Here is an 18938-nt window from a genome sequence, read left to right on the forward strand (position 1 = left end):
TTTAGACCCCTGTTTCTACAATAATTCTACCTCTCGCTGTATTCAGTTAAAACGCCATGCCTGCAGTCGCGGTTGTGGGTTGTAGATACTTGTATGTATATAGATGGTACTGTCAATTCTCTGTCACATCCGCTAGTACGTATAGAGCCTAGTGGGTTTTTATGTGCAAAGATTACATACTTGTATACTACTCGCAATTAAAACCCCTGTGGATATGTGCCCAAAGATCATTATACATGAGCGAAACCATCTGTAAATAATTCTCCCACTTGAATATCTAACTCTGGTCTTGCTTCTCTATCGCCCCTCGGCCTTTCCCTTGCTCTCGATTTTGGCCTGGTAGTCGCTGGCTGTGAATCATGGATTATCACTCGCATACACCTCTTACTCTGTCAATATATCAATTGCTATCTCCCTTTATACACAGGCTTTCAAATCGAATAAAAAGATGTCTAAAGAGGGTTCAACAGTTCCTGTGAACAAGATCGTCGATAAACCTGTGCTAAAATAACGTCTTTCATGTAGTATTGGCCACGAGACGAGACCGAGGTTGGTCCCGAGATATAATGCAAGACTTGGCCGCTACTTGTTCAGACCCTACAGATCCAATATTAGTTGATCCATGGTCCAAAAACTTGCACTTGATGGGTCACGTGATTATATATATGTCCAAACTCAAATATTCTCTCAATTGGATCCGTTTTCCTTATTCTGTGAGAGGTGGAGGAAGTGATTGGGAAGTTCTGGGGTAGTGCGATATTGTCATAGACTATAGTCTGCATACAATTAATGAATTAAACAAAAAGAAAAAGAATTGGAGCAGTTTGGTGCTAGATTACGATATTCCCGAGACTCCCGCCACCTATCCCTCACCAACAGGATACGAGACTAAACAACTCTCAATCTGGTCTCGTCTTGTCTCGTGGCCATCACTACTTTGATGCCGATCGAACCTCCTCTTGAGTGCGCACGTGATCATGATCCATTTCAACGTACCACGACGTGAATAAACTGGCAATTTTCCGATTATGTCCCAAGTACTGGTCTGTAACGTCCCTACAAAGACCTTTCGTATCAAAATGATCTTACTATGGATGTGGTTAGGAAAGTTCTAAGGAAGATTTTTAATGATTGGAATATTTATGTCTTCTACTATACATAGTACTCCATGAGAGATTCCTCCCAATGTTGTGAGCTGAAGTGAGGGCAAAGTTAGGGGAGAGGCAGAGTGCTCCAGCATATACCTACATTGGTAGGGACAGTAGAGACGGAGAAGCGCCCACCGCCCCCGCATAAATATACGGGCGAGCTTGGGGTGTAAAAATGATAACCCTTCTCCCACAGCATCGACAAATAGGAGCTAGAGTTGAGAGAGATAGCTAGAGAACCTTCCCACGCGCTGAGTAAATAGGGCAGGTGCATATATGGTATGGGCGGCTGTGCGGGGATATATATATATATACGCATACCATGCCAAGCCAAGCCTTTCGACTCGGTGGCGCGTACCTGCACTATGTAGTTGTGGCCGTCGTTGCATGTTGCACCTATCGGAGTGCGAAATACAGACCTCATTGAAGGAAGGTTCTTAAGCTTGGGTGTAGTGAGCACCGGGATGTGGAACAGGACTGCGGGAGGCCGGTAGATTATCCCGGATCCCGCCGTGCATGCATATGACAGGAAACGTCTTCCCGGTCACGTACTCTGGAACTCACGCGGGTACGTGTGTCGATCAGCTTGCAATTGACCAAGATATGAATGACTTGAATGGGACTGTATACGTAGAGATCTGGGGCAAACTAATACTTTCACTGTCGTATCACAGTTGATATATACTGGAGATCTGCACTTTCATGTTTCACCCCTATAGCTAGCTACTGGTCCGTGCCAAGCTTGTGGCCGTTATGATACATTATAGATAGGTACGGTCGAGAGATCATAATATATACTTGGCGATCGATTACATTAACCTTTTAAATATCAACCCAGCTATCATATATGTACGTACATATCTCACTCGGTTCCTTGCTCCACCTGCTGGTAGAATCCTGACATCCCCTAATGAAGCCTTCCAGCTCGACTGCATATAACCCACATCAGTTCATGCCATGATCTCACCCACGCCTATATCGATACCATTTTCTATTCGCAAACGCTACTCATAAGAGATTGGCACAAGTTGCACCACCACCATACTAGGTTCCGGGAGTGCACGATGCTCCAATTCCCACATATTCCGCCGGCGGCATCTCATCTACATGTAATATCAATGGATATATACATACCACTCCATCAACGTCTTCGCTTCCATCGACCCAAGTTAATATGTGCCTCTTTCTTCCCCGGTTTCCCCGACGATCAGCACCATTTATATACCATCCATGACACCACAGAATGCACTTTCCTGCCATCCCTCCTCTCATTATCCTGCAAGCTACTTAAGATGCCACCCTCTTTCTAACACCCAAAAATGTAAACATAAAAAGGTACATCCTCACCCTACCAGACTTAAACTTAGAAACCTACTAAGCTCTCTAAATGGGAGGATACTGCTGTCGCTGAGGTCGCTGCTCTACAAGGGGAGTGTTAGCGCATCATTCCCTTGCTAGTATTGATAGCGACTACTCCTAGTTACTCTCGAACTTTGATGGCCTGAATTATAGGGTTGTTCAGGATAGCGCTGGCGGTAGTAACGCTTGAGAACAGTGGTGGGAATGGTAATAGTGACAGCTACAGTGGTGACGACAGTGCGAGTACTGGGATCGGGAGTGCGAGCGTTATCACTAGGGGTGGCATGACCTTTACCAGCAGTATGGGCGGCGTCAGGCGGGCACAGTGCAATGCCATTGGCGGGTATATATGCAATGGTTGCAGTTAACGTTGTGGGGGCGGGGTCAACCTTGTGAATCTTATAACCAATCGAGTGGGATTTATCGTTCATGGGTTCATGGGTTAGGATTACAGTCGCTGCGTCTAATTATAATTCATCTATATGTATATTTATATAAGCAGTGTCTGTGTGCTAGCTTTTGATTTGAGAGGATGATGTATATCGCTTTATCAGCTGGTTTCTCTAAACTTCAACTCGATACCTATATACATGCAGTGTCGATCTTTTCTTGACCCATGATAAACATGTAGGAATAGGGCTTCCTGTAACCTCTCTCGAATGAATTCTAGATCCCTTGTACTATTCGAGAGCTCTAATAGCTCTGCACGCACATAAATGAATCAGCAATTAAAGCCGCGGCCGGCAAACGCATCTTGCGAGAAATATGTTCATAAGTCATCGGAATCACCAAGAAAAATCTTTGTAAAGTGGCTTCTTTGCAAAATATTTTTGTGCGGGGAAACCCACCGGTAAAGCTGTCGTGATCACGTAGTAGGGAAATTTCTACAACTTAACATGGACCCATGCGAACCCTAACCCTGACTTCCAAGACAGTGAATTTAATTGAACCCTGACGATCTCTTAATAATAGACTCCCGCAACTAGATAAATGCACTACACATGCAATCGTGTTTCTTTCGCCTTGGCTATATTTTGAGAGAAGCCAGAACTCTTTCGACGACGTCCCAACGTAAAAATCCAGGGACAAATTTAGGTCTACACGTATGTAGGGTAGAACTGAACTCGGACTCGGAGGGAAAAGTATCGGTGGACGTATTTACACAAGTCATCGCTCCGTGTAAATATACATATCCATTATTACCTTGTTCACTTTACCATTTTACTTGTATGGGAAAATGGACACACAATGGATTTACCGGCCGGGCTATTGGAGGGGCCGGAGCTACATTCCAGTTGTAATCAATAGCTGTTGTTATTCCAATCGATACGTGGTACTACATAGGCTGGAATTACAATATGTAATTTGATTGCTTACTTACCTGACGTAGCATGCATATAGAGTGACTAATTGTGAATAAGCTTGATAATCACTTTCTCCATTGTGGTTTAGCAAGCTAGCTTAAGTGCCCATAGCTAATGCAGATTCGAATCTCATGGGCGACGTTGAAGAACGGTAACTGGAGGCCTCTCCAAGGCTCCCACTCTGGGCGGCGAGGAAGAAGAAAGCAAGTACATGTATGTACGTAACTAGGCAGCAGAAACGCCACCTTGAACTAGTGTGACGCAGCAGTCTGGCATATGAGCACCTCTAATACAATTACCCCGCTCTAGTAAAAGCCAGCTACTCCAAAACGATAGGTATCCGAGTTCATTACCAACAAAGTGCCAGGACCAACATGACCACGTAGGAATTAACTAATTGGCAGCTAATTCTGCGGCCCAAATATTTATGTGTGGATCGAATCAAACTTGATACCGTGTAGGAAGCTCGCTAGGCGGGGGAGGGGCGTATAAAAACCCTCCAAGCTGCCCACGGATATACTTTAGCTGGAAAATCTAGCACATAGCCATTCCACCACACAGTAACAACCATGCGCATCTCGGTCATCCCCGCCCTGGGCCTACTTCTTCTCTGTGCTCACAGTACTGTAGCGGATGTTACGAAGTATGTGCTGTAGCCCCCCGCCCCCCCCGGGGTCTTGCACTGCCGGAATAAAAAATGCGAAGAGTAAAAAGGACTAAATAAATGTTGCCTACAGACGGGACCCGGCTATGACCGAGTACGACTATCGTTATAATCAGTGTCACCGCTCAGATATGGCCGACATGATCGGTGATGGCGAAAGCTCGAGTGGACCGGCCTATTGTGATTTGTCCAACTACGGGCTTGATTCAAGTGGGGGTGGTAGTGGTCAAGGTTCTGTTGCGCGTCTATTAGAGGAGAGTGGAGCGCTTACGCTGGAGGGAAGTTGGGCTAAAGTTTTTTTTGTTAGCGCCGTGGTGGGGATTTTCTTATAAGTATGTATGTATGAACAGTGTAACGTGTCATGAATTATAGTTATGATTGAGATATAATAGTACTTTCACCAACCTTGGATAGCACTAAAGCTTAATTTCGCTTTCTAGGATTGATATGAGTACGTTATTTGATACGCTTTTTAGGAATATATACATGGAGTGAAGTAATATCCCCCGCTTTAAGTGTAGACAATCTGGTGTAGTTACAGTACCGACGTCAAACAATGGACAGTTGTAGACATAAGCACCAAAAATACATCCCCTTTTGTGATTTTAGGATAAGGCCAATCTGGGCTAAAACACGGGTGATATCTTGTGACTGCATTCTTAACTGCTTGATTACTGATCAAATAATTTCTTCTCCTGAAGTCTGCGGATATCACGGTGTTCCCTATGTGTATTCACAGACATTTGTCGCATACATGTATGTATGAATTGAAACGTATACCACACAACGGTCGACCGATCTGGCCATACACAACCCTTAATCACCCTCTATCTAAAACTTGCATGTGCTATTATAGCCTGGTGTCTACGTAGTTCTACTGAAAATCGATCTTCTCGACATTTATTACGACTGCCGCATATATACCCCTTTATTTCCTCGATATCCACATAATACCTTTTCCTTCCGAGTTCATCCCCGTGTAGAGCCTACGCGACGAATCTCGACAACGAGGTGGATACAATCGAATAGGTGAGTAAATTAAAAACGTTATTAAGAGGTAATCTAAGGATAATTCGTGACCCCACGGTGGCCTTTCAATAGAGGGGGTATATATAGGGTAACTAGCTTGGTTGATCTCTTCGCGAGCCAAGTACATATGTAGTTATACGTATGACTCCCGCCATGCCACCACTCCAAATATCTAAATTCAGATATAAACACATATTGTACATGCTACACATAAGATATTACCACGCACCTATTCTAACAAAAAAACCAAATCCACACCCCTCTCGCCCGCCGACTACACTGCGCGTGCATTACCACTCCGGAGTGCTCGACATGTTTTTTTGCGCTTCACGTGTCGTATGGCAACATCCGGGACAATAGAGGCTTTTAGCTATACCTAGTCGGCTTCAACTTTCATTATTTGCCCATACAAAAATGCGCCAAGATGCACCCACATATGATAAACTCTAGAGAAGGCATTTCAGGCTTGTCATAAAGTGCAAAGCCAACTTAGGGTTTCTTATAGCCACTGTACATGTGCCTCCAGTTAGCTGCCAGCCCTGGAAAATGGCGTCTGACAGGGTGTGGATTAAGCATAATTAAGCGAGAGAGCGACCCCTGTGAACTCTAAGCCTACGACCGTGGTGGTACAGCCTGGCAAGCTGGTCGCACAGGCTAGGTACTCTGCATATGTGCGACGGGCAGCACCGCGTGCCAAGACTGCCAATGCTGTTCGTTCGAGTGCTGGCTCATGCAGCCAAGGATTCATGATTCACAGTACCTACTCGTATTTTCCCGACGTTTGTGGACGCGACTGATATTGCGTGCCTTACAAGAATACGCCAAGCTCATGATTTTGGGTGTATGCAATAATGGCCCAGTTCAAAGACGTTAGGAAGATACTAGTACAGCGGTACTGGTGTGAACTGAATGCTGCTCCCCCCCACCCGCGAGACGGGGAACAAGAGTGCTCACCTGTGTATCATCTTCGGGAAGCTAGCTAGCTAAGGGTGTAGATACTGCTTCTTGAGGGATCATGACAATGCCGTTGGCCAAGACAGAAATATTCTCTCGCTCATCTTTAAGCTAATATTGACAATATATCCGCAATAACAACATGCCCTCTCTCTCGAACATACGATAACTACACAATATAACGCCAGACCATATATACACCCCTCAGAAACCCGGAACACCGTGTATATTGTATGTACATGTATGCACAGGTGACATTCCGCCAAGACGTAAACCAGCTACTCTTCTCTAATAGAGTTATATTACGTCAACGCCAAAAGCCCGTACGTCCCCAACCATACCATACCTACATGTACTGGGCCTGGATCTCCCCAAGGCTGAAGACGGTCTTGTCTTCCTGGACATTTTTTCCGAAAAGCTCATATGCGCCCTCCCCCATTGGCCCAAAACCTTGTACCACCACGAAAAAAAGCGAATATCGCAAGGGATTCCTGAGCGCTCAGAATTCTAAAACTCCTGTGTAACGTCGCGACCGCCGATCTTGGCCAGAGTTAGTGATTGGAAGTGACAAATAATTAGGCCGAGTTTGTACTAGCGCGGAGCCTCACCAGCCAGCACTCACTCGCCCGGGCGAGTGAGTGTGAGTGACTGCAGTTCGAATATGGCAGGAATGGGGGGCACTCTACGTCTCTACCAGCAACTATCATATGCACGCATAGGTACCGTTCATTCTCGAGGAATCCACTGTCTCCGCTTCGTTAAATCTTGATTCCCGGTGAGAAAAAGTGTGTGTGCATGTGCACGAATCCGTGAAGTTTGATACGCCAATTCGCCTTGGCCCGGACTTACCACATACAAATACGGGGATAGTGGATTCTTCGAGAATTAACGGTACTTTAATTTACAGAGACGACGATTGGTGGTTTCCCCACAATTGATGAAGTCTCCATTCTGTGGCTTGCATGCAGCGTCTGGTGCGACCATGGAGGCCTCGTCCAGGAAGAGCAATGCTGTCCAGGTGTGCGTTCAGCTCTCGACTCGTCACTGGTGTGTCTTTTGGTGTGTCTTGTGGTGTGTCTTGTGGTGTGTGTGGTTGAGATTAAGCTTCGCTGCATGTCGGGCTGGGCATTTATGGCTGTTGTGCGGTCGGGTCTCCGCGTGGGAAAAGAAAAATATACTAATTAAGGAGTCGGTGGACGAGAGGTTCCTTCATTGCTCTACACACCCGTCGATACCACCTGGTTGATTCCTCTTCATCTGGCTACACGCATCATCCTCAATTATGTAGTTGGTTCTCTACCGCCAGGTTGATATACGAGATAGTTATGCCTTGCTTGTGGCGCTGCAAGTTTAATTTACAAGGCTGTTTCCCGCTGTTTATGTTACTAAGATGTAGGTTCTCGAGAGAAACAGCCCTGTCTGCGAATCTGCTCTACCGAGCTACTACAGGAGGAGCACAATGGAGAACAAAGAGAAAATAGCGACTGGTACCCGGATAGGCGATGCAGGATAAACCGACATCGACGTTTGACACATGGGACCGTTGACATTGTGAGGTTGTTGGTATTGACAAGGTCGCGAATTTACAAGAGACGGAAGATTGAATTAGTTATCCAAAGAGACGGAAGATTGAATTAATTATCAAAAGAGACAAGAAGGAACAGGCTGCTTTTATGGCAAACAAAGCCGTGATAGACACGTATCCTCAAGACAACCAAACTTGTTGTCTTGATACAGTACAAAAGACAGATGGCAAAGACTGTAGAACCAACAGTTGGATTAGTGATGGGCACGAGACAAGCCGAGACCATATTTTCGGGGTGGTTTTGTCTCGTAGTAGGTCTTGTCTTGTCTCGGGACATTCTACAAAGCTTCGAGACGTCTCGAGACTTTGGGAAAAATCCCAAAGGTAGGAAATAGTTGAAAATACTCAAACATCTAAGCCATGTTTTCCGATATTGCTCCAACTATATATGCTAATTATAATCTTGTAGGAGAACTATTTTTGTAAAGGGTATAATGCCTCCAAAACCTTTCCGAAAGGTCCAAAATAGTCTCGCGGGACGTCTCGAGACCAACCCATAACAGCCCCGAGATAGTGGCGAGACTACTATCATTGCTCTTGTCTTGTCTCGTTTGGAGAGCTCACAGAGACCTAGTCTCGAGACCTCAAGTCCCGTGCCCATCACTGAACTGTTACTGTTACTGTTGGGTATGTTGCGCGTCGGACTTCACCCTGTCTCTTTCCCTTGCTCGGTCTTTGTCTTCTATGACTTTTTCTACTGGCCATGGCAGGTACTAAATAAACCTTCGCCATTAGGAATATACCAGTATCGAGAATTACAGCGGGCCAGTCATGCGAGGTATCGAAATCTCTATTCATGGTATATATAATGAACAAACGAAAATAACAAGGGAAACCTCCAAGTAAAGACAAACGCCGTCGCCCAACCCGCCCATGCACCGCCCATAATATATGCCATACAGCCGTGATAGAAACATATCCAAAGCACACACATCACACCAGTCATCCCACATATTCCAAACCTAAACCACAACAATCGCCGCCACCGCCATCACCGCCGCAAACACCACTCCCGCCGTCCTCCCCGCAACACCGTTCTGCTCCTCATTGCCCGCCCCCGAGGCCGCCCGGCTACTGCCGCTGCTAACCCCCGGCCCCGTGCCCGCCGTCGTGTTGCTCACGGTGTGGTTCTCGAACTTGGGCAACCACGTAGCCAGCGCCTTATTCCACAGCTCGAACGCCGGACGCCCGCTCAGGTTCCAGCCAATGCCGAGATCAGGGCAGTGCGCGCCGCCCTCGACGACCATGCCAAAGACCGTGTCGGTCATGACCTGGCCCGCCGCGGGGACCACCTCGGTCCTCGGGCGGCCCTTGGCCTCGGGGATCTGGCTGTTGACGGTGCCCGCGCGCCAGGGGTCGAACTCGCCGTCGACAAAGAGGGTGTTGCTGCTGGCCATGCTCCACCCGCCGTACTTCCTGTTGAGGTCGCGGCCGGGCGTGGCCGTGATGTTGAAGCTGTCGACGCACCACCACTGGCGCATGTACTCGTAGCTGTTGAACTTGCGCGGGTAGAGCGAGTCGCCCGTCGGCGGCACGGTGAGCAGGTTTGCAAAGTCGGTGCACACCTGGTATGTCCAGCTGTTGGTCATTGTCTGCAGCCACGGCCGGCATGTCTCCGCGTCTGCGGCGCAGGGGTCAAACGTCTCGCCCTGCTGCTGCTGCTGCTGGCGCGCACTCAGCTGCTGCCCGCTCTCTGCTGCTCCACGCCTGTGCAGGATCTGGCGGTCAGCAATATGGGGCGGGCCCAGCAGGTCACGCTTCGAGATCTGGCCGTTGTTCAGGCGCAGGATGCGGTCGAGGTTCTTCCCGGCGGCCTCTGCAAACACGGCGACCGCGCTCTCCTCGGCCATGGTCCCGAAGACGCCCCGTGTGGAGTTGCCGCTGGCCTCGCCCATGAGCCCGCAGAAGTACCCAAGATCGCCGCGCGAGTACGGGGTCGTCTGGAAGGCCACGCTCTGGTACTCGAGGAGGGCCCCGACGAGCACCGTCGTGACCATCTCGCCCAGCAGCTCGTGCGCGTTCTCCGCCGTGCCCAGCGAGTCGAGAGCGCCGCCGGCCGCCCCTGCCACCGCATCGCTCGTGTTTCTGACCATGTAGACCCAGTCAATGATCTGCGTGTTGTTGGCGGCATCGATATACTTGGCCATGGCCACCATGTCGTCCGCACACGGCCTGTACCCGTTCTCCCGCAGCGCCTGGAGCTGCACCTCGTAGTACCACGGGTTCTGCGTCGCCGCCTCGACGACGGCGCTGCTGGCCAGCGAGGCGTACCAGATGTCCGGGTTCCGCTTCCGCGCCCACGCCGCGCGCGCGCCGGGGTAGCTGCCGCCGACAAAGACCCACGGGACCTGGCCGGGCGAGGTGGCGGCGTCCTTCCACTTGAAGGTGCGCGCAAAGACGGCCACGTCCTCGAGCGCCTGCTCGACGGTGAGGAAGCGGAAGTAGGCGGCGACGTCGTCGGGGCTGTAGGTCTCGGGGAGGCGCGACGGCCACGACTGCCCGTAGTAGCGGTGCTCCCACACGATGATGAGGGCGTTGTTGGCGCGGGCGTGCGCGGGCTGGTGCGTGAGGCCGAGGGCCGCGACGGTGTCGTCGGCGGCTGCTTCTCCGACGTCGAATACTGGAGGCGGGGGGGGTCAGTCAGTACAAGCTATGCTATATATACGGTTTGCCAGTATGGCAGCAGGCAGGGTAGAGGGAGCGGGAGAAAGACATACGCATTATCGGCCCGCCAGGCCTCCAAAATCTGTCATCGACCCAGTACCTGTTCTCGAACGTGTCTGTCGTCGAGCCGTTGTGGTCCACCGGCAGCGTGATGTTGAGCGCGGTGATGTTTGCAAAGCTTTCGACGGGAGCGCTGTACACGTCTGACTGTGCGGCGATGGGGTTACCAAAGTCCCATTTCGGCACAGCTGATGCTCCTGCGAGCGCCGTGAAGAGGAGAGGAAGGAATCGCATCATACGGTGCTATGCTGTGCTGTGCTACTGTGGATGGATGGTGAGGTGGTGAGGTGAGAGGTGGCCGTTCAATGGGCGGGCCCAGAGAGTATTTATCGTCTCTGTGACTTGCAAAGATTCGATACATCTCGAGATGGCATGGATCGATCTCGAGGTAGCCTTCAGCCCTATGGCTCAGCCAGCAACGGGCAGCATGCATACCCAGTCTTACTGTGCCGGCAGTGGAATATTCCTGTCTGCGGCGCAGAGGTCTTGGTGGGAGTAGGTATCTGCTGTCAAGGGCCGGCCCTGCAAGTAAGAAGCTAGATCCCATCTCCCGACTGGATGGGGCCGTTACTGGGTGTCTCAGGCCTCGGGCGGGGATTGGTGCGTCTTGCATATATCCTAGAGCCATGGAAGTGCAGGACAGGGATTGGGCGGGGGAGGGAGGCACTGCCCGGGTAGGGTTATTTCCAGCCTCACGATGAAGGTACTTCTGGGAGATGCTGTTAGTTGGAATGTACTTTAAGCTTCAGAGTGTAGAGCTAGTGGATACAGCGTGCCATGTGCAGTGAGTGCAGTGACAGTTGAATGTCTTAATACTACTAGCTACCCTTACCAAGCTCCATACATACATACCTAACCCTTGAAGCCTAACTAATCGGCAATTGTGAGTACATACCACGCGATTGATATCGTTCAGTAACTGTGCTTCCATCCTGATCTCCCTCCAGATCGCTGCATTTCGTTGTTGAATTAACCAATCAGATCAATATCTACCTCCAGGTCGCGTTGAGTGGTTGACACGGAGAAAACTCGAACCATGCGAAATCCCACTCTTGAATCATTGGCCACCAGTGATGTTATGCGCTCTCCCTGCCAAGCCCCAGGCCACACCACACATTTAGGTTAAGAATAGAGCCCATGCACCTTCCCAGCAAAGAAGAATAGCCGAGGAGGAGGAGGAGGCAGGGTTCCCCCGCGAGACTATGTATGTAGAGTGCCGCAGCCACCCGCCCCCCGCAGCCTTGGCCGTTGATGCTGTTTATATCGCATGTGGCGGTGCGCTGAGTCTTGTCACCGAGACGAGTATTGTGCTTACTCTCGAGGCGGAATACCTAGTGGTAACATACCTGTAGGTGATTAATTATTTCAACACTGTCCTTGAATTTCCGTGATGCCGTGAATGCGTATAGTTGAGGCGCAACCAACTGAGGCGCAACCCGCCAAGCCCGCACCTGGAGAGTACCTTCTCAAACTAGCAGACTAGCACTCCCGCCCCCACACGCAAGAGTCAGCATTCCATCCGTCTCATCCCAGGGAACATGTACCTAGAGTACCTGCTCTACACGTATAATGGCATGCATCACTTTGAGTTCAGCCGCGCCAGTTCGTATTTACATACATGTAGGTAAAGTACATGTAGGTAGTGCTTACTACACAAGCCTTAAGCTAGCTAGCTGGAGGTTTGGGGTTGTAGTTGGGTTTAATTACAGGCTCCATGATGACTCGCCGGAGTGGGGCATGGGGAGAATGTTCAGCCGGAAACTTAGAGATATGCTGATGGTGTCATGAAGGTCACTGCTATGCATGTAGGTAGATACAAGTATTGCACGAGTGAGAATCAGTTTGGAGGATCAGTGTCCAGAAGACGAACTCTAGGTTTCTTCATGTGGTATTCCGCGTTCAATAAGTTTCGTAATTCTCTCAGCCTATCTAGGTTTCCCTCCAATTGCGTAGATCTAGATGAGAGCCCATCTTCAAATTTCCTATTTCTAACACTGAGTTGGTGGTTCGAATCGCCTATGATCTCAAAGTCGCTTTTCCGAGTGATCGGAAGAGCATGCGTTGCTATGCAACTCGCCCACGCACAACCAGCCAATAAGAGCGACAGCTGCTTCCTCCCTATATATTCGAAACCGGCCCGAAGCCCAACAACCCCGCCCTGTCCCCCGTCCTTGCTAAAAAAAGAAAGGCAATTACATATAATCCATTGACTCTTAATAAATATTTATTACCTAATAAGTGTCTCAACTGTTCAAGTATTGGATGAGCTCTGACAACGTAATCATAGACCAGAAGGGAAGCGATTATTGCGATATCTGGATAATTCAGTGATGTCATGTTGGTCACTTCTTGTGTCCGTCTAAGTCTTACATGTAATCCTCCTCCTCTATCCCTTAAGCTGCTACTTAAATGCTGCCAACATGGGACATGGTAACATCAGGTGAGCCTCGCACGAAAGCCACACAGTTGAGATATGATACTTGGCAAAGTTGGCAGCTTTAGCATCATAAGGGATAGGGTGGATGCGAATGCGTAGTAAGCGATGGGACCTGTTCGTCTATGACTGATGGTAGTGGTGATGGGGGATCGGGTGCTTCAAACCCTCTCCTATGAGTCTAGGGAAGTCATCCGCCAAGATATATATATATCGGTTACCGAATTAATGAAGCTTATCCGAGAGACCGGGGATAAAATTGCAGTGCCCAGGATCCTAACCTTAACTAGATGTCATGCGGTTTTGCTGCACAGAGTACCTCACAGGTTTCTTAATTTTTTGCTGGGGAAATAGTGTGGCGCAGGGACACAAGGCGTTAGTGCAATAATTGAGCTATAAATAGACAATATCGTCTCTGACTTTATTACTGTCCTCTTTGGGATTCGAGAATGGAATTTAGTTAGCTTTACGACCCTTGACTTCGATTGTCATTCTACTTTTCTACACGTATTGCCAGCCTAAAATACGTGACATCAGTACATCTACTCTAGATCTAGGTGGCTTGGTTGGCTATTAGATCTAGAAGAGGGCAGGGCTACACCACGCGCCACAATGTACTGCTCGAGTGTGACTTTCCTTTACCGAAAAGGGTTTAGGTGAGGACGGGAGAAGCTTTTGAACACCCACATATGGAACCCGAGCCGGGGCTGGAGTTGATCCCTTGTGGACCCCCGCCCCCAGCATTGGAGCACAGGTTATCACTCGAAAATCTGAAATCCGGATTACAAGATCTAAGCGTTTCAACAAGATCGCGCGCGACCACGCTGCCTGTGATCTTCTAAGCCTGTTGGCGTAGTTCAGTACGTTTTCGAGACATGGGAAATTACTTTGGTAATTGGGTATGTGATGCTATTGAACTTTTCAAGGACCCTTCTCAATCTGCATGCACGATCGCCGGAAGCCATGATCTATGACATGAAGTGTTCAATTAGAGGGGGAAACAGCTAGTTTTCGGTAACACATAATATTAATAAGTCTGTTTCGGGGCATCCTCAAGTATTACAAGCTTTGATCTTAAATCCCACGGCAGTAGAAATATTCATCCAACCATAACCCTAGTACAGCCTCTCCGATAATAGATTACGTACCGAGAGATTTTAAAACCTTTCAAAAAAAGTCTGAAGGCAAATACTACGTAAGCAATTAAGCTAATGATCCTATTTACCTATAGCTAGTACAATACCCATAAAAAATCACCCTTTTTCTTCCGTGTTCTGGTATTCTTCGTGTTGCTACAATATTTGTAGCAGGGGTATTCTGAGAGGTTTCCGGATGATTATATATACTGAGGAACATAGTGAAAATAGCTTCAGTTATCTAAGTCCTGAACCTCGCTCCCTCACAAGGTATAGCTGAGACGCATACTGAACGGCTGACCTAACTCTGCCTTGTAAGCAGTGGTGTAGGGAAGTGCAGTTTAGTGAACATACGTGGTCAAAAGAAATGAAAGCATATGTGGCAGGTGTTTGTTTACAAAGATCCCTTATTGTGCAACCACCCTGAGTCTCCGCTCTGAGCTGCATAAAAAATTACCGTCAGCCTTCTCTCACTCCAACAGCCAAAGCGCCTCATACAGTGACTGATCTCAGCTTCAGTTTCATTGCCGCAATTCTTCGCATCAGTCAATCGATCATCACCTACAAAGGAAGCACAACTTAGTGAAAGCAGGAAAAGGTTGTGAATTCGGAAGACAGTATCTCACTAGATTACCTCTGCTATACGGCGGTCAGCTATATACCCGGGCTCGGGGGATTTGAAGCTCCGTACATCCAGAACTCAACTCCCTGACTGACAGCGCTCAATCACCGAGACTCTGGATATTTCCTATTTGGGCTTCAGCCTTCAAGCCTAATTCTATACTTTTGCTAAAGCTACGAGTATAACACAGACTACAGCCGGCGAGTCATCCACTGCCGCAAATCATTCCCAATCTACAGATGAGAAGCCATATGGGCTGAAGGTTTTATACGAGGGAAAAGAACCCACAGTGGAGTATATATCGAGAGGACCTCCGCTACTGCGAATAGTACTAACCCTTCGTGGACAGTCTTGTTTGCATTCATGGATTGAACGGGCACCGGGAACACACATGGACTGCCAAGAACGGTATATTGTGGCTTAGAGATTTACTACCTGGGGAAATACCAAATATTCGTGTTTTGACATACGGCTACGACAGTCGAACAGACGGGTCTACCCAACTAAGCTGCCAGACTTTACATGATCATGCGGTTGCTTTGATAACGAACATGTGTCAGGAAAGGAGTGTCACAAATGTGAGTGTATTTGAGTGGTGTGGAGTGTGCGTTCTAATGAGAAATAGAGCAAGGAGCGACCTATTATATTTGTTGCGCATTCTACCGGAGGAATCGTTTTGTCAAAGAGGTAGATGTCATCACGTACTACTACCGTTTCTGTGGAGGTTCTGACGAGTGATCCAGGCTTTGATATACTCCAATTCAACCAACAAGAATAACTTGGAACATCACAAGGATATCAAAATCTCGACTTATGGAATTCTCTTCCTCGGCACATCTCACCAAGGAGTCATTAATCTGGATGGGAATCTAAGTGGTAACGTGCAATGGAATAAGAAGTGGGTTAAAAGAGCGTCTGAAATCAACATAAAAAATACAACTCTTCGAGATTTGGAGGAAAACTCCAATGCAATCCAGAGACAACTCACCGAGTATAGAAGTATTAGCAAAGGCTTCGTGACAACGTTCTTCTACGAGACTTATCGGGATACGGAGGATGGGAAATTTGTGAGTTGATACCCTTACTTGAGTGAATATTGACTGAAGACATATTATATCTGGTGTTGAAACTAGCTTGTATCAAGCTATTGAGAACATTGATTATACATCTACCACTTAATCTTTAGGAGACTAACAAAGTCGATATGATATAGTTTGTGCCCCAGTCTTCCGCGGTGGTTCCAGGCGCTCTTGGCACAGAGGTGTTCGCGGTGAATTGTGTTCATGAAGAGTTAGTAAAGTATCACTATTCGACGGATCAGGCGTTTCGTCAAAGCTCTTCGTGTCTCAATGAGATGGTACACTCAGCCCCCAGATATCATAAAACGAAATGGCTGGAATGGGCGCAGATAAGAGGTAGAATCGCTCACACCCGATAGATAGTTTATATGATCTGAAGACAATACTAAAAGTCCAATATCTATAGATATTGGTTCAGGAAACAAGTTCAGTAGTGGGAACTATCCAGCATTACGTCTTCCCGAAGATCAAGGTAGTATCATAAAGAATTATTTTTGGGTCAAAATGTCGCTAACTCTCATGCTCATCAAAGGAACCGACCCAGGCACGGTTCTAAGGTGGCTTTCCAAAGATAAAGTAGAGGAAGACTATGAGCGCCTGTATATGAAAAGACATAAAGAGACTGGGTCCTGGCTGCTTAAGTCCAAGGAATATCGGTAGTGGCACAAGGCACCAAGAAACTGCCTACTTTGGTGTCACGGAACTGGTAACACCTCTTTACTTCCACTTGTATAAATTCACTGACAAGACTTTAGCCGGTGTTGGAAAATCAGTTCTTGCGCAAGTTAAAAATATTTACTCCCCTTCATAGCACCTGTTGAATCTGATCATGCCAGACAGATCTATCGCGGTAAAGGATATTACAGATAGATACCCGGACACAGGAACCGGCATTGCTTATTTCTATTACAATTTCCAGAAAGAGGCTGCCCAGACCATAAAGAACTTCTTCGCGGTTCTTGTAAAACAGCTTTCCGGCTAGAAGACTAGGCTTCCTCCCTCGCTTTTGTCGCTTTATACACGATGCTCTAGGAAGGACCAGATTCCTAGGCTCGAAGAGCTTCAAGGAGAGTTTCACAACATTATCCAGACCTTCAATAACGTGTTTATCGTCGTTGACGCACTAGACGAGTGCAAGAAAGATACCCTGGAAACAGCCTCATACTACCAATGCAACGAAGTGGTCGAACTGCTGTTAGATCATGGTGCCGATGTAAATATGCAGGGTGGTCTTTTTGCGAACGCTCTACAGGCAGCTTGTGCACACAGAGCCCTTAGTTTTGCAGAGCGCAGCAAGGGAAAAATAGTACGAGAAAGCATCGTTCAGTGTCTCGTCGAGAGAGGGGCAAATGCCACCCTCCTCGGCGGCATCTACGGCACAGCTCTCCACGCTGCCGCCTTTGCTGGGTACAAAAGTACGGTTCTAGTACTCTTGCATCTTGGGGAAAACCCTCATATTCAAGGTACCTGGGGTATGAATGTTTTAGAGATAGCGTTTTACGCAGGCCATATACTGCGAACGATAGATAGAGTAACTACGACTGACCCCCACGCGGATAAACCCGGTCGATATACGGATGATCTATTGGAGGTTGATCGGCCCATCATCACCAACGCAGATTGGGATGACGATGACGACGGTACGCAGAGGTTTCAATTATACATATCCGCATACAAATCGTGGCCGACGGTGAGCATATAACCCTAAACAAATAAGCTCCACGCCGAAGAAACCCTTCAACGGTGATATCTAAGGAGGATCACTGGGAATAGATTCAGCGTTAACAGGTACTGGGATCGATAGAGAAGCGAAGATTTTCGAAGAGGCATGGATACACTAGCTTCTCAAAATCCACAAATATCACCGTGGCAAGGAATAATCAACGATTTATTGAGCATGGGTGCTCAGAGTAGTATCATTAAGGATCTGTACGACCCATCATTTTCTCCTAATGGTAATCCCTTTTTCCCTCTCGAAAGTTTCCAATGGAAGAGGAATCAGAAGCTTATCGACCTATACCATGTGAGTGAGGAATTCCCGAACTTAATGATGCTAGATGTTAATAACTTATGATTCCAGGACCCATATTCGGAATATTACCGTCCTTGAGCTATAGATTAAAGGCTTGCTGGGATTGGATAGTAGATAGAAAGTCAAGGTTTTTGGGTCTCGTTTGGCAGTCTTCAGCGGAATTAAAGTATTAGGGCTAGATTCATGATCAGATGAACCTCATGTTCACTATAGTACTTTGATTCCCACTAGAGTCTCGTGATCTAACCAGTGGTTCTCCGTAACATCAATACGTTGTACTACTTCTGGGTTATTTCACCTAGTTGGAAAGCAACTAGCATAGCCAGAGCGCTCTAAGCACTCGGAAACGCGCCTGACGCATAAAGATGGTTTGGTCCATGCCTCGAGCCAGCTAGATCTTTAGCTCATTTGAAGTCAATCCCGCCGTGCTAGTGATGCTGTCTCAATCTTATATACGATCTCAAGCGAGAACCGGAGGCCACAGGTTTTATGAAATATAGGGTGAGATATGAGGGGCAGAACCAAAACGTAAAGTGTGATAGCTTATCGTTTTAAGGTATGGGATGAGGATTTCCACGGAAGAAAGATAGACGGACAGTGGTCTGCGGAGTCGGAGGTACAAGTAAGGGCGTGGAATGGGTGTACAAGTTCCCTCTAGCGCCGCAACCATGTGACCGAGTGATGCTTCATGATTTTGCCAAGACGTCGTGTGTCTTGGCGTAGGACCGGGTCCGCGGTTCGCCCCTGCAGTATGATGAATTAAGAGCCTACAATTATACAGACAATGGGAAGCTCGGAATAGAGATGT

At 47.8% G+C, this 18938-nt stretch overlaps 2 protein-coding genes across 2 annotated transcripts; one reads left to right on the forward strand and one right to left on the reverse strand.

Moving 5' to 3' along the window:
* Nucleotides 1-9065: 9065 nt before the first annotated feature.
* H6S33_004161 (uncharacterized protein) lies at nt 9066-11064 on the reverse strand (the record flags this gene model as incomplete). The annotated part of the gene is made up of 2 exons (XM_044835601.1): nt 9066-10723; nt 10821-11064. The coding sequence occupies 2 exons, from the start codon at nt 11062-11064 to the stop codon at nt 9066-9068; spliced, it is 1902 nt and encodes a 633-aa protein (XP_044690899.1).
* Nucleotides 11065-15570: 4506 nt separating this feature from the next.
* Nucleotides 15571-18208, forward strand: H6S33_004162 (uncharacterized protein; the record flags this gene model as incomplete). Its single annotated transcript, XM_044835612.1, has 9 exons — nt 15571-15597; nt 15645-15692; nt 15763-16086; nt 16233-16434; nt 16505-16570; nt 16631-16697; nt 17131-17788; nt 17903-18121; nt 18179-18208. 9 exons carry the CDS (start codon nt 15571-15573, stop codon nt 18206-18208), a joined length of 1641 nt encoding a protein of 546 aa, XP_044690900.1.
* Between the last annotated feature and the right edge of the window lie 730 nt (nt 18209-18938).

Source organism: Morchella sextelata, assembly GCF_020137385.1.
Source record: "Morchella sextelata strain SCLS chromosome Unknown scls_17, whole genome shotgun sequence".
NCBI classification, from domain to species: Eukaryota; Fungi; Ascomycota; class Pezizomycetes; order Pezizales; family Morchellaceae; genus Morchella; species Morchella sextelata.